Source organism: Haemorhous mexicanus, chromosome 12 (assembly GCF_027477595.1).
Source record: "Haemorhous mexicanus isolate bHaeMex1 chromosome 12, bHaeMex1.pri, whole genome shotgun sequence".
In the NCBI taxonomy this organism is placed as follows: Eukaryota; Metazoa; Chordata; class Aves; order Passeriformes; family Fringillidae; genus Haemorhous; species Haemorhous mexicanus.
The window spans coordinates 10,586,056-10,601,949 of record NC_082352.1 but is presented as its reverse complement, the minus strand read 5'-3'; the positions used below and the strand labels follow the sequence as shown (position 1 = coordinate 10,601,949).

The window sequence follows — 15,894 nt, the reverse complement described above, 5'->3', positions numbered from 1 at the left end:
CATTGCAAAAAATAGTGTCCATCAGTGCAACTTAGGTAAACACTAACTAAACCTTCCCAGATCCACAACCACAGCTAATGTAGCAGAGTGTACCTCAGAAGATATTTCAGGGCCTAATCCTGCTCTGAGCAGAATTAGCAGAGAGTTACTGAATTTCAACAGCAAAAGGATTTGGCCTACAAAAACTCAGCCATTTCTAATTCACACTGCTAAAAAGCAAATGTAGTCCCCCTCAAAAAGCTCCACTACAAAGTACTACAGAAGGAAAAGAAACCTTAAATATTTAAAAACATACAAACATGTTCCTGAAAGTTTAATATAACATTGTTAAAAAAGGAGAGAAGAAAAGAAAAAAAAAACAGGTCATTCACAAGTGTCCTAAGTTCTTTCTGCTTTCTACTCCTCTGTGCCTTGCTTTCCCTCCTTGCACTCTCCTTGTGCAGAGGCTCATTTCAGACAAAGCAGCCACTGTAATGCTCACAGTGCCCAGGTGGGAACACACTTTTCTCCTTATGGCCAGCAAAGGACACACACTTTGATCTTCAAGGAAAAGACTCTGGATGGTGCAACTCAAAAGGCTGCTGCAAGTTTATTTCTTTTTTTTTTTTCCCCTATAAATTATCCCTCCTTTTGATATCTATTCTTGCTCTTAAAAAAAAAAAAAAATACACACATCAAGTTAAGATGAAAACTGCCCACACGACAAGTTTGTGTTTACAAGCTTAAGAGCAAGTTTCACTTGAACACAGGTCAATGCCTCTTTAAGAAAACATCACATACCAAAAAAATCACACATGGTTAGAACACATCATGAGCAGAGAGGAATTGTGGACTCAGTCTGTGAGGCACCGAGCCAGCCTGAGAAGCCCTTTGAAGTTAGAAAAACATCCTCTGGTCAGAGCACATTTGTGAAACCGTGGGACAGGCGCTTTAAACAACATTCACTGGAGATCACCTGCGGTGTGCCAGTGCATTGGCGCCTGGGCAACTTCAACAACGTAACCCTTTACATTCCACCAAGATCACTCACTCCAAAATCTCTCCTATCAACAGCACAGTCACAAAACTGCATGGCAAAGCATGTACCTTTCCCTCTCTGCACAGCACAGGCAGGCAGTTCCAGCAGACACGTGAAGTTTGGGGAAAGCCAGCCACTAGCAGACCTTGGTCAGCAGAAAAAAGGCCACTGTGCCTGGTCACAGCAGTGCTGACACAGAGGGAAGGCATCACCCTGCAAGAGGGGCCACTGCAAAGCTGCACAAGGCACAACAGAGTCAGGAATGCAGCCAGGCATGACACAGAACGCTGCTCATCACCCTTGGCAGGAGAAGAAAGATCCTTGGCTGAGGAAGGCTAAGTCCAGGTAGCACAAGGGGTTTTTCCTCTCCCACCTACACACAGACAAGACTGAATATCAGAAGACTTTTCTAGCAAAGACAGCTCCCTCTGCCCAGCTCTGCCATCAGCTATTAGCACCCAGCCCCCTAGCACCAGTGAGCTATGCCAGCCCAATTTAAAGCACATCCACCCCCTGACCTGGCACTCTCAGGCTGGAGTGGCTCTCAGAAGAGTCTCTAACTAAAGGCAGCAGTGGCTGCCCAATCCTCACACTGCTGGATACTGGAATTGATGTGCAGTAGCAGATGAGCTTGACTAGAGCCCATGTCAGCTGAGACAGTGGAAGGAGCAAGCCTCACCCTGCCTTTGGATAGGGTTCCTGCTGCTGTCAGGAGACACTCAGACTGCACACTAGGCCAGGACTCTTGCCTTTCTTAAAACATACCCCTAAAGACACATCATCAGCATTTTTCTCATCTAACCATTCTGCTCTTCTGTCTTTGACAAGCTTTCCTACTTTCCCCAGTGGTGGTGAAATTCTCCTCATTTTTGAGGAGGCAGGACTGCCAGTGTTGCCATCAGAAACACATGAGGAGGGTCAGATTACTCTTGCAGAGCTAATAAGGGACCTCACAGCCTTTCTGCTTCTCCCACAGGACATTATCCATTGTCTGTTATTCAATTACTCACAAATCTAGGGGGCTTCCCACTGCAGTGCCCTTGGTTTCTGTCTTTCCAAAACGGGGAAAATCAGACCTGGCCATAGATTAAGGACCGACTGTTTTAGCAGAGGTTTGTTCTGTATTTGAACATATGTATGTTTAATGAATAAGCACAAACACCTGCATGCTGCAGTCTAGCTGGTCCCTCCTGGATAGCAGCAAATGCCCAAGGACACAGAGCTACTTCAATGTGCCTTACTTTTAAATTTCAGTAGAGTTCTCACAATTTATTTTTTCCCCTATATGGCATTTAAAAAAAAGAAATCAAATACTCATCTGGAAAAGGGTGCCATGGTAGGCTGATGACCAAATTCCAGTGAAGTCTATATAGCATCAATGAATACAATACTTCCTTTCCAAATGCTAGGGTTTGTTTTTTTTTTTCTTTCTTTTCTGTTGCACATCACCACGCTGCAGTCTGAGAGCAACTGTCTTTCAAAGTAAAGCCCTGTACAATAGCTTACACAGGAAGAGATCTCATTTACTTCTTTATGCTGTGCATTAGTCCAGAGTTAAAGATTTTGTGTGCTTCCTATTAGTCATAAATAAATGATTGAAAACACCCTTAGAGTAGGAAAAAAAAAAATGAGACTGTGGTTCAATACTTTAACAACCCAACCTAATTAGATAAAAAAACACCTTCATACAATAAAAATGTGGCATTTTAATGGGTATTAAGCAGTGCTGTGGGAATAGCCTCTTTCAAAACATGCTATTTAAACCTATCTGGAAAATTACACTGCTAATTACAAATGGGAATTTAAGTGGCAGTACAGCTGGGAAAAACTTTTGTGAACCTGTCATAAAATGATCAGATAAACTGCATCTGCAGGAGAAAATACACTGCCATTACACCAGCAATGTAGCTGCCAGATTAAAAGAATATTAGTCTCTTGAACCTTCCCTCATCTTCCACTGATGTGGCAGACAACCCAATACAAAACCACTAAAACCAATGAGAAGCTTCCCCTCTATTACAGCAGGACTTTTGCATCAAAGCATCACAGAAATAATGCAGAATTTTTAAAAATTACAGAAACAGTCTTACCTAACTGCACTGAGTTAGTTAAAAATATACATTTAAATGTAATTTATTTATGGGATTTGAAAAAACTCTTTTTACATATATATCCACATCAGGAACAAGACCTTGCACATAAGCTTTGCATAAATAAAAGTGGCTTTAACTGAGATAACCTATGAAGTTTATCCTCAAAATAAAATTAAATATTCAGGATGGCTAAATGAGGCACAGTTTTTCCATGGGAAAAAATATCAAAGCATTATTTATTTTCCTGTAGGTACTTGTTTTGAAAAGCCTTTCCTCCCCACCTGGCCTTCTGCTAAAAGCCACAATCTACATTTAAACACTGTGTACGCTTTAGAAAATTATCAACCATCTTTTTTTACAGCAGGAGCTTATGAAATTATTTGATCCACTTTTCATATAGAAAGTCTATGGCTGGCCATAAATAGGCAGGCTCCCAGTATAAACTTACCAGGAGTACATCAAAGACCTTCCTCTAGGATCAGACGATTGATTTCTTCAATGCTTTTTAGAATTTCTTCCAGGATATTTTGGGTTATTGCCTTAGACCTTTGCTCAGCTGGAATGACAGATATTCTGTTTGCTAGACTGGGATGTTCTCTCTTTACAGGGGAATGAGTGTCCGTAGTGTATACACACGTACACTACATGAACAGAGAGAGACTTGGAGAGTTCACAGGCAAAATTATTATTTATTGTTTCAAAAAGAGTAGTTTATTGCAGAAACACTGATACAGGCTTAACCGCAGCATCTTGCGCAATACAGAGACTGCTTGTTGTTCTGTGAGCTCAGGGCTGGGACACTGCTCAGAAAAAATCCCCACTCCCCCAAACAGGCATTTGTTCTTCCTATTCACACAAGGCACAAGGCTTAGCCTTACAGCTACTACCCTCTTTACCTAACTCTCTTGAAACTAACTGTCCTGGAAGTATGAAAGATTTTAAGATAGGACAAGAAGCAGCTTAGTCCTTACCTACCACTATCAAATCTTTGGGGAAGCAGACAGCAAACTATCTCTGAGGGCAATGTGACACACTACCCACCGTTCTCCTTCCTCCCCCAAGACAAATCTGTCACCTCCGTACCACTCATCATTCGCATCAGAGTGTGGATCAAAAGATCCGAGGCTGCTCCCAAATCCCATTTCTCCTGCAAGACGGTACTTTGTTCTGTCACTTCCCTACTGAGTCTATCCCCTTATTTTATGCCTCACAGCATGTGTGGCTGCACCCCAAGATCAAACACCCATGCATGATTTTCTTTCACAGATCTTGAATCACAATGTTATACTTTAATAGGAACCTCAATATACTTAATCCCTTTAAAGCTGCCACAGTAATGCCCCCAAATGCATTAAATTCCACCCTAATCGCAAAATACAAAGTATTTCTCTGGGTGGACAGTGAACAGACTGTTCTGACCACATGTCAATCCACCTCTGAGCTAAAGCAACATACACTGCCTGCATTTGTTAGTCAGAAGTCCAAGGATACATGGCTGAAAATTCCAGACACCTGAAATGTCCTATGCTGCAAATTTTGCTCAAAACATAACTGAACATTTAAGTGAGGATCTCACATTTTCAAGGCATTCTCATTGCAAATGACACAAGAAACAAGAGCCACTGAGCTTGCATTTAAATCCAAACCCACTCAAACTGAAAGCAAGTCTGGTAGATGTCCCCTTTCAAGGTGTAATTGAGACATCCACCCATCAGTCAACTCAATGACTTTCAGAGTCCACTGAATTCTCAGACTAAGGAGGATTATTGGACAAAATAACCACAAAATAACCAAATCATTGGAGGATTGACAAAAAGCAGAAAAACTGCTTGCCTGATAATAAAGTTTAATACTTGTGACCAAGACTTAACAATAGCCCTAGGTTTAAGGAACAACTACTTTTCACATATGTTTGGCAGGGACCTTGGTTTGAACCAAGGAACCACAGGACTTCTGTTCCCCTGCTGAGGGGGTTGGTGTCTGCTGGGACCCTTTAGGTGTATTTTTACAGGGCTCTTCTTGGTCACTGAGGAGCTTCTCAGGCACTGATGGCATTTCAGTCTCCTTGGCCACTGTCAGGTCATCAGAGGAGCAAAAAGATTTATACCACCAGAAGTTTTTCAGACCAAAACAATAGGATCATTTATTGCCCTATAATATACAATAGGCAAAAAACCACAGAATTGCTGAGTGGCTCAGGTTGGAAGGGACCACATCATCTGGGTCATTTGGTCCAAGCTCCCTGCTTCAGCAGGACCATCCCCAGGCACAGGCCACGGGATTGTGTCAGAAGGTTCTAGAATCTCCCCAGTGAAGGGAGACTCCACAGCCTTTTGGACAATCTGTTCCAGGGCTTGGTCACTGCACAAGAAGGAAGTTCTTCCTCATGTTCAAGTGGAAATTTCTGTGCATCAGTTTCTTCCAGTTGTTTCTTCTCCTATTACTTAGCACTACCAAGCAGAGCCTGGCTTCAGCCTCTTGACACCCTCCCTCCAGATACTGCTAGACATTGATGAGGACCCCTCTCAGTCATCTTTTCTGAAAGTGCTACAGGACCTCCCCAAAAGACAATGCAGCACTTCTTTCCTTAAACAATTAGATTCTGTATGGCTAAACCACAAGCCAATGGAGCACCTTATTAAACAGTGGACAGCAGGTTACATGGCAACAAAAAACATGCCATATTTCTCTGATGACAATAAATCCAGAAGCCTACAGAAAGTGAACAAGGGCCCTGTACATCACATCCCCTTGCAGAGACACCAGGGAAGCAGTGGTTGAAGGTACACAAATCATTTCCCCTTTCTCTTAACTTACACTAAAAGTCAGCACAGCCCTTTCACCACAGCTAACACCACTGGCCTTCCACCACTGCAACAGAAATGTCATGAGATATTGCAATACAAACACGCTTTGCTGGCTCAAAAATCAGACACAATGAAGATTTTGCATTTGGAACTTTGTTAATAATTCTTGAACGCAACACAGTCCAACTCAGTCTCCCATAGCTGTAGTTACTCTGTAGGAGTAAATACAGGCTTAGTTTTGCTGCCAATGTTGGCAGATATGACTAAATAAATTCAGAGAGAAAGTATATTTGACCCTTCCTTCACATTAATTTTTTTAACTAAAGCTTTACCTCATTTTCCATGAAAAGATTTCAAACTATGTGATATTTATAGATAAATCACAAGTATTCAAAGTAACTAGTATATAAAGAAAAAGTATGCCATTAAAAAAAAAAAAACAACTTCAAGTATTTTGTATGTCTGAACATCTACCATTTGCTTTCCAACCAGGGTTTGATGCTGACATTCACGAAGCAAAACCCGTCTGCAAGGATTTCTATAAAGGCCAACATCTGCAGCACTGGGAGCAATGTTCCATTCTGATTTAAATATCATCACCGAACAATTACTTCCCCAAATTTGGAAAAACTAACTCCTACAAAGTTTCAGTACTCAAGAGACTTCTCTTTCCTCTGTTCATAACTCAACTCAAAAGAAACCATAAAAGTCAACTGAGATCTTCTTCTGAAGGGTGCATACAAATAACTACTTACTGAGCTCCTCCTGGGTCTTATTACAGATCCCAAACCTAGAGAAAACCCTTCTGTTAATGAATGCTGCTGTAAAGAACATTCCTGTACATCGACAATCGTGTGCTATAAAAGTCTCCTTTTTGTTATAACTAAAGTTTTAGTGTGAAGTCTGGACTGCATTATTTACATTTAAGATATTAAAGAATATAACATGTTGTTTCTTTCCATCCCGGATTACAGAAAAGAATACACTCCATAACCAAGGCCTCATTCAGAATTAAGCTTTCACTAAGCCAACAAGGACTATCAGGAGCCCAAGAGACACAGATGAGGACTTGACCCAGCTACCACAGAGAATATGTTTTCTTCTTACAAACACCAACCTAAGTAACTCCACTTTGGCAGGGGTGGGAGAAAGAGGGTTGTTAGAGATCAAAAAAAGAGTTCCTTTAATGAGATTGTTTGCAGAAACTTCATGGGCCATTCGGCTTTCCAATCAACATGCCAAATTAAAAGTGCGCCACATTAAATCTGAAACACCTATAAAACAAGCCCTGATGAAATACAGACAGTCTTCCATCTACCTCCTCCATATGGCTCAGGCAAAGTCAACTTTTAATTTCATAACACAAAATATTTAATTTATGCTTTTCTTCATATGTCAATTTAACCTCTGGCACATAGCTTTGAAACCATATAAGGATGCATAACACTTTCCATATGGCAACTGAATTGTGGCTTTTAATTGCACCAACTGGTATCATTCAAGGATAATTCCCTTGGAATCCAGCTTTCTGCTACAGTATTGGCCAATTCACTAATCTCATCACCATGGCACTAATACTTTCAGAGACTCTTTGATTGTTAATATTCATATTATAATTTTCCCAAACCAGAGCTGTCAAGATATACTATGTACACCACTAATTAAATTATCTTGGTTTGTTGGCACCAAATTTCAACACTAAATAAGATTCTGCTTTTCTCTCTTTCAATACAAAGTTTGGTAATTTTATTTTAAATGCCACAGAGAATATTTTTATGTACTAAAATACTTTTTAGTCATACCAATATCGAGAACTGCTGGGTCTGTTGTTTATTTTAATCTTCAGAGTCAATAAAAATAATTATTTATATAGTACTGACATTAATGGACTTAAAAATATTTCAGTTAAAAAGCTCTCTTCAAGCAATCACACAAGATAACATCCAAGGAAACTTTCATTGTTCTTGTCACCATACCAGTAAGAAGGCACTCTTTCAAATGTCACTTTACCCATTAAATGACCCCAAAGTAATGCTACAATTAAATCTTGCATTTCAACAGCTTTTAAGCCTACTATGTACATAACACTAAAAAAGTCTCATTTCTGTTTATTATTTTCATTTTGGATGAATGACCTACCCAGCTGTGTCTTCTGTAAGGTGATGTATTTTGATATGGACACACACACACAATTTAACAGTGGGGGACTGGGGAAGGGCTTCTTTTTTAATTTAAGATTGATCATACTAGAGGAGCAGTGAAGTTGACACTGGTGTTGTCTCCTCTCAGCCATGCAAGGAATGCCCATTAATGTCACAGACAGTTACAGGCACAGAACAAATGGAGAACAAGCCCCACCTCTGAAGGACTGATGCGCCTCAGAATTTCATACTGTGTCAGTCCCAAACTAGATACTCAACTCTAATTAATATCAGTTAGGGTTGAACATGAGGATCACCAGTACCAACGAGCCCAGTGGAAGTGGTAAGCTAAAGTAATTTCTATTTTACCTAAAATGATTACCTACAATGTGGCTCACTGAAAGCTGGTTTGAAATCTAATTAAAAGTAGGATATTTTTTCCATTCCCAAGCACAGATGTCAATGAGACGCACAAGAACCTAGTAGAATTTCTTATGGCTTTGAAGATAAAAGTAAATGGAACTAAGCAAATGTCATATTTAATATTCCCCCCTCTAGCATAGAGCCATTTCTCAGTTAAATAAATAAATACATGAATATTTGCAAACAATGTTGATTTCCAAAAATAGTTTGTAAAAGTAAACACACTGAATAAATTTAAGCTTAAGAAATATACGGGATAATCCACAGTATCAGAAAAACCTTTCTGGATACAAGTTAACTCATTCATAAAGCAGCAAAAGAAGTGTATTCAGTTGCTAGCAGATTTACAGCTTCAGTGGTTTCAATTAGCTTTGAAACCAGAAGATGACTCTGGACCTCATACTTTTCATGGATGCAAGAGAATTCCTTTTTCCTTTAATCCTTGGCGATGTGGAAGCTGCAGGCCAGCCCCCGGCCTGCGGAGTCATTAAAACCCTTAGAGCAGAGCAGCCCCTGCTGGGCGGGTGGCAATGGTTTAATGAGCTCCGAGCTCCCACCAGCGCAGCCGGCTGCACACTCAGCTCAGCGCTCCCTCCCACACGCTCCCTGCCCCGGCCCACGCCTTCACCCAACCATCCACCAGCAGAGCCTTCTCAGAGCGCTTCTGGCAACAGCTGGACACTAATTACTGTTCTTCCAGGGAATTGGAGGGGAGAGACAGATGGACAGGACACGGCAGGGACAACACATCAGCTGAGGGAAGTCTTCTCTAACTGAGAAACTCTCAAAACTTCTGCTCAGAAGGAAAGGTGCCATATAATGGAACTCTCCTTGAGTGGAAGTGATGTAAAGACCTCCCCTCCACAACAATTGTAAATTCAGTCATTCTAGAGAGGACTACAAATGAGAGGACTTACTGCTTTCCTGTATTAGTCACTCTTGTAAAACACTGCATGGATTGCCTGAACTTCAGTGTCATCTCCCCTGGATGACTAACTTTAGCAGAACAATTCACTGTCTGTTCTTGAGAGAAACAGCCTTCCAACTACAACCAAGAGAGGATTTTTGGCTTGTAGACAGTAAAATAAATTGTACTATCACATCCAAGTTTTGATTAAAATTATTCAAATTTTTAATTTTCAGTCTTGAGAGTTCTTCAGGCTAGGTGCTCTTCTCTCCCATCAACAGGTCTTTGGAAATAAACAGAATCTCACCAAATAGGCCCTACATACTAAAACCATCATCAACCAAGCTCTGGTTAAGGATTCCTACTAGGAAAATTATTTCTAGGACCATTATTTTTTTAACACAGCTGTACGTTTCTGTGAATGCAGATATTTTCATCAGTGTTTGATCTAGCTCTTTCTGCCATAAGTCACAAACGCAGTAACTTGGGATCTATTTTGGGGGAAAAAACCCCTGTGTTTTACTGAGAAGTCACAGTTTCAGCTGTGACACAATAAAACTGTACCATTCCACAGAGTCTTGTAAGCTTATTGAACATTTTAAGATGAATTTTGAAGCAGTAAGGAGAAGATTCAAGTGCAGTAAGGTAAATTCAAGTGCAACACTAGTACACTATTGGAGACTACACCACTGTCCTACACAACCCCGTGACTAACCATTAGCAGAAGAAACTACTATTTCTACATCTTGAGGAGACCTAAGAACCAAGTGGTTAGGCTACAATTCCCTTTGTATCTTGGTATAATTATACAAGAGATCAAAGAGATCTCAGAAGAGAAGCAGCCATGCAGTCTCAGTTATGGAGTCAATAGCTGTGACTCCGTAATCCTTGTCAAAATGACTGTACATATGGCACATCTGGTTCCAATGTAGGATTAGAAATGCATCCTTCCATATTCCAAAAGTTCTTATTTTAAAGGAACTTTAATGTAGCTGTCACAGTGTGCCTGTGACAGGATGACAATTAAACTAAATCAACAAGCAGGCTATACATGCACACAGATACTACCAAATACATATAGGCAATAAATGGCAAATATTTTTGAACATTCAGAAACATCTCTATAAGGATGACAGTAAAAGGCCTCATGGGAGCAGTGCTTTTAAACACACTTAAACCTATTTACAGTTTTATAATGTACTAAAACTATACACTAATATTTAGTTAATGGCTTGCTAATTGCTGAGCCATCAAGAGGAGGACTTCCTCTTGAGTAAGAGGGGAAATACTGTTCTACTGTCATTCCAGCTGAGCAGACCTCACCAAACTGCCAACTGAAGAGGGTTGTGAATAGAAAGGACCTTTGACAAAAGATATTTTCTTCTTTTCAGAAAGCAAATCATCTTTGTGGAAGAAAATACATTTCACAAACTAAAGTCAGAGTTTTCACCTTTAACTCTTGTATATTAAATCTCTGTTTAGTTTGGTGAGTTGAACTTCTTTTCTAGAAAACATACATGTGAAAGGTAGAACATATGCAAAAGACGCGACTTACAAAAACTGGGATAATTAGAAAACAATTAAAACCAGGTGTTCTTACACTTTGCATCTGTATCATAGTATGTACTATTGTTAATAACATCTTTCTTTGAACATATTGTTTCCTAGTAAAGCACAATAAATATCACTTCAACCAATCATACCTGCAAGTTGAAGGTGATTATGTTCATAGGTTACAAGAAATCAATATCTTACCCCCTTTGTCTTTACTTCTAGTAACTCTCACACAATTTATGCTCCTCAAAATACAATACTGGTGGAATATGAAATGTCATCATTAGCTTTTCCCATACTACACATCTTCTACTCACTTACACATCCCACCTAAAATGAAGAATTCTCAACTTTGCAAGTGAATTTTTCCTGAGACACAAGAAGTCCAGGCTTCTGACAATACAACTGGTAGCTGACAAAGCAAAGAGCCTGCAGGAGGTTTGGTGGCCCTGGCTCTGCTTGTGCTTTCAAAGCCACAATGCTTGCTGGGAAGCACAGATTCCAATCTCCCCATCTCTCAGGTTACCTTTCCAGTGATGAAACTTTCAGGGCTTGATCCAAAGTCAATGGGAGCCTTTCAGTAAACATCAATAAGCTCTGGATCACACCCTGAAACACTATGAGGACCATATCTAAGTAACGTTAAGTCTGTTTACCTCCCATCGTGCCTCTTTGTTTAAAGAGACAACATTAAAAATAAATAAAAGAAAACGGCAACTGAAACATTGCCTCCAGCCCAGCTTTACACGGAGGACTGAAGGGAAGAGAAGGGGTGGAAAGTGACCAGTGAAACAGCCAGGACAAGCAACTGGCACAGTAACTCTGGTGGAGAAAGTCAGCCTCCCGTTATTAGCAAAGAGCAAATAAATAACAGCAACTCTTCGGGGACTTCTCCTTGACTGCCAAAATGTCACAGGCAAACTTGCGCACTAATCAGGGCTCACAAGCTATCGCACACTGGCTGGGTGCTGGGCTTTCCCCGGAGATTGTTTGGTCCTGTTTGTGAAAGGTTTCGTTCTAATCGTACTGCCCAGACACCAGCAGTCAGGTTCTCTTACTCCTCGGGCTTTTGTACCCTCACCAAGTTTGCTCTGCAGCTTCTAACTTCATCAAAGGACTGAAGGAAACCACCCACGGGGCAGCGCCTCGGAGCAACATTAGGGCAAAGAAAACCTTCCTTTGCACAACCGCCCCTTGGGAGGGAAAGAGGGATGTAGAAAGAGCTTTTGCCTTTCACTATTTCAAAGGGAAGGGGCGGGGGGGCAGCGAGGAAGCTGACATACCCTGGCGCTGGAGAGCCTGCACACGGCGCGGTGCTGGCAGCCGTGCTGGAGTCCCGAGCTGCTGCCGCCGCTGCTGCTGCCCCCGGAGTATTTCTGCTTCACCATCCAGTCCTCCAGCCCTCTGCGAGCCAGAGAGGCGTTCACCGCAAAACTATCACCTAGGAAAGAGGAGACAATGCCGCCGCTGAGCCGCCCGCAGAGCCCGCCCGACCCCCGCGGCCATCCCCGCGCCCGGCCGGGCTGGGGCTGGCACCGGGGCTGGAGCCCGGACTGGCACCGGGGCTGGGGCTGGAGCCGGGACTGGCACCGGGGCTGGGAGCGGGGCAGCCGCGCAGAGAGCAAAGCGCGGCGGAAAGTTGAGGGGAGAGGGCAGGGGGCCGGGGGCAGCCAGCCGCACCGGGGAAAGGCGTTCAAAGTTACTAACAGTGAGGAGCCATCCCCTACCTTCTGGACTTTCTCTGGGTTTACAAACGGCAGCTAGGCAGATCCGGAGGAAAGTGTGTGAGGGAAATAATAAAGGAAGATCGTTAGACACCAGAATAAAATCACAGCAACAAACCGAGTAAAATCCGAATAAAGGGAAGGGGCTAAGGAAGTAGCAAGTGAAAGGAACTAACCATGTTTCGAATGAAGTTTCCCCATCTCTCTGCATTGATCTGCAATTACGATTCATTTGACTGTTTTCAGTAGGGTCAGGTTCGCTTGTTGTTATTTTTTGTAGATGTATAAAATCCCAGCGTGTTTAGAAATCCATGTGCTCCGCTTCTCCCTGCTAACACACAAGCGAGCTCAAATCTCAGCTCCTCTCCTGCAGCACGGTCCGGCGTCCCCCTCTCCGCTCCAGCCTTCCTCCTCTCTCCTCTCTTTCCCAAAGACAGAGGCGGTTACAAAAGACCTTACTTCACCCACCGGGGAACATGATTGACACCTCATTGAGATTAGACCACTTGCAGGCAGCCTCCGCCTTCCCATTGGGCCGCGGCGGCAGATGAAAGGGGCGAGTGAGCCTTTTGGAGGCTCAAAAAGGAAAAAGGAAAAAAAAAAAAAAAAAAAAAAAAAAAAAGAAGAAGAAAAAAGAAAAAGGAGCAGCCGGGGCGCGTTTCACTTCCAGCCAGGCACGGGCGGCGGGGCCGGCCCCGCTCCGCTCCGCGCAGCCCCGGGGACGCCGGGCGGACAAGGCGCCCGCTGCCCCCCGGCCGGCCCGGCCCCCAGCGCCGCCCTCCGCAGCCCGCCGGAGCCCCGCGGGCCGCGCCCCCGCAGCCGCCGCGTCCTCGCACGGGCCGCGGGGCCGGCTCCGCCGCGGGCCGCGCCCGCCGCCCTCGGGGCTGCCGGGGGTCCGGGCACCCCCACGCCGCCTCCCGGCACCCCTGTACCCGGGTGCGCTGCTGAGCCCCTCCGGTCCTCACTCCGCGGTATCTCGATCGCGGAGGAAGCGGCGTGTCTGGAAAAGCAGTTGTTCTGCTGACTTAGTCGTGCAAATTGTTTTTCACGGGCATCCCTGCGCACACAAGTGGTCCTAATGAAGTCACTGTTAATGCCAAAATGCAGTTCTCAGGGTCAGGTCCGGAACCCTTTCTCAGTGATTCAAAATGTTGGCAGCAGGAGGACCAAGTCTCTCTCAGCTTTTTTTCATTATTAGTTAAGTAGATGAGATTTACCAAGAATCTCCCCTACTTCTCCAAATTATGAATGGTGTATTTTTTTACATAGAGCATAAGCTAAAAGGAAACTTGCTGTTTCATAAAGATAGTTCTCACAGTCATTAAAAATTTGCTTTCTTCCTCTGGCTGGTCATTATATTTCTGTTTATGAAAATCACATCTCCCTTGAGATCCTTGTAGTTCAACTAGGAGAGATAAAAGGGAGTACGTAGTAGATTCAGAACAAGAAAAAATGAAGACTTCTGAGAATTTAACTCAAGAAACTACTAGTCAAACTATGTAGGGTTTGACCCAGATGGGCCTGGTCCAAAAAACTTCAAGGCCACATCTGTGCTTTCAAATCCATATGTTTCAAGCACAGGGAGGAAGGAGTTAGACTTGGGAGCTCATCTGAAAAAAAGATTCAAAGCATATGTAGTAACACTTCTGCAGGGAATTGGGACCGGGAGAGGAGGGTCAGGCTTGGAGCTCATTTTTAGAAGGAATTCCAAAGCACAGGGATGTGGTGAAGGTCTGGTATGAAACAACTGCACAGCGCAGCCAATGCAATGCCATTAAATGAACCATTTCAACCCAAATTGTTCTTTGGATGATTGCAAAGTCATTTCTCACATTATTCCAACTATTTATCTGTCTAGCGAAGAAAGCCCTTGCATTGTGAAATGCAGCCATTGCAACAGCATCAATTGCTTTTAAAATAGCTAATAACATGCATCTTTTGTGAATTTCTTTTTTATGTATTTTAATAATTTGTTTGGCCCATTTTTTATATTGTACATTTAAGGTGACATATTTGTTCCTTTGAAGATTGTCTCTTGTTTTGGGGGGGCGAAGGAGGGGAAGAAAAAGTTCATTGAGCTTCACTTCGACTGTGAAAACTTGTAAAAATTTTCTGATCCATATGAAGAAATTCTAAATCCCAATACCTCAGGCTGGCTTATACACAAGAACCCTTTAAAACTTCATCAGCAAATATTTTATTTGGAATATCACTTATCTTCACTGTTTATGAGAAATAGAGAACAGCTTTGCATAAGTGACCCCAATTGGGATGGGCCTGTCCATTCATCTTGTGAGATGTTGCTCACATTCAGCTCTTGGGAATAAAACAAGGCCTTAGAAATGTCTCAAGTTCAGCAGGTCTGCTGAAGTGGGCAGGGGAAGAAGCCCTGGCTTTCACAGCAGATTACAGAGGTCCACTTGTGTCGAGGAACTTGCATTGAGAACACAGCCACTCTTGTGCACAACTGCCTGCACATACGCAACATTTGTTAGAGTTTAGAGCAAGCCCTTTCTCATTACAGTCGATGACATACCCTGCAGAACCAACACAGGAGAGCAAATCTGACAAAAGAATCCCAAACGTCAGTGACTGACTCCACGTACAATGGATTCATGAGTGTTGCTTGGGCACAGGAGTAACACAATGACAAGCTGGTGACGTTACTCTGGGTATGACTCACAACTGCAGCTAATTCTTCCTCCACCTGGGAGAAAGTTTTAGCTACTCTCAAAGTGACAAATCTTACGATTCTTAGCATGGTTTTGCTCAGATATCAAATTCCACTTGATTTCAGGAGAATTTGGCGTGGGATAACAACTAAACAGGAACCTCAAGATTTGACTCAGTATATAATGATCCTCAAACTACAGAGACCTCAAGGCGTACAAAGATTTTTGGTTTTCCTTCCATGGGGTCAGAAGTGTGTTAAGTAGTGACATCTAGTAAAATATCAGAGTAAAGTACACCATTCACAGAACAGCACTAATGATTAAAGGATCTCCAACCCAATGACCTCAGTGGAATTCTTATAGTTCGAAAGCTATGACGTAGAGTATTATTCATTGCCCTTTCATTAGGGCTGACTACTTCTTCAGAAGATGGAAAACCCTTTTGAACCTTGCTATACTGTAAAGCAGTTGATTATATGAAATGCTTCTTAGCTAAGGAGCAAGTGAATAAGACCATTCTAGGAATTCATTATCAATTTTCAACAGCATAACAAA

The 15,894-nt window shown here is 42.5% G+C and overlaps 1 protein-coding gene across 1 annotated transcript in view; it reads right to left on the bottom strand.

Moving 5' to 3' along the window:
• Window positions 1-13,272, bottom strand: part of NKD1 (NKD inhibitor of WNT signaling pathway 1) — a 110,557-nt gene extending 97,285 nt beyond the window's left edge. The window contains exons 1-3 of the mRNA XM_059857085.1: window positions 12,844-13,272; window positions 12,671-12,703; window positions 12,227-12,384 (exon numbers count right to left, since the gene is read on the bottom strand). Coding sequence (XP_059713068.1) covers window positions 12,227-12,384; window positions 12,671-12,703; window positions 12,844-12,868 — 216 coding nt within the window. The 5' untranslated portion in view covers window positions 12,869-13,272. The remainder of the gene's footprint in view (window positions 1-12,226; window positions 12,385-12,670; window positions 12,704-12,843) is intronic.
• Between the last annotated feature and the right edge of the window lie 2,622 nt (window positions 13,273-15,894).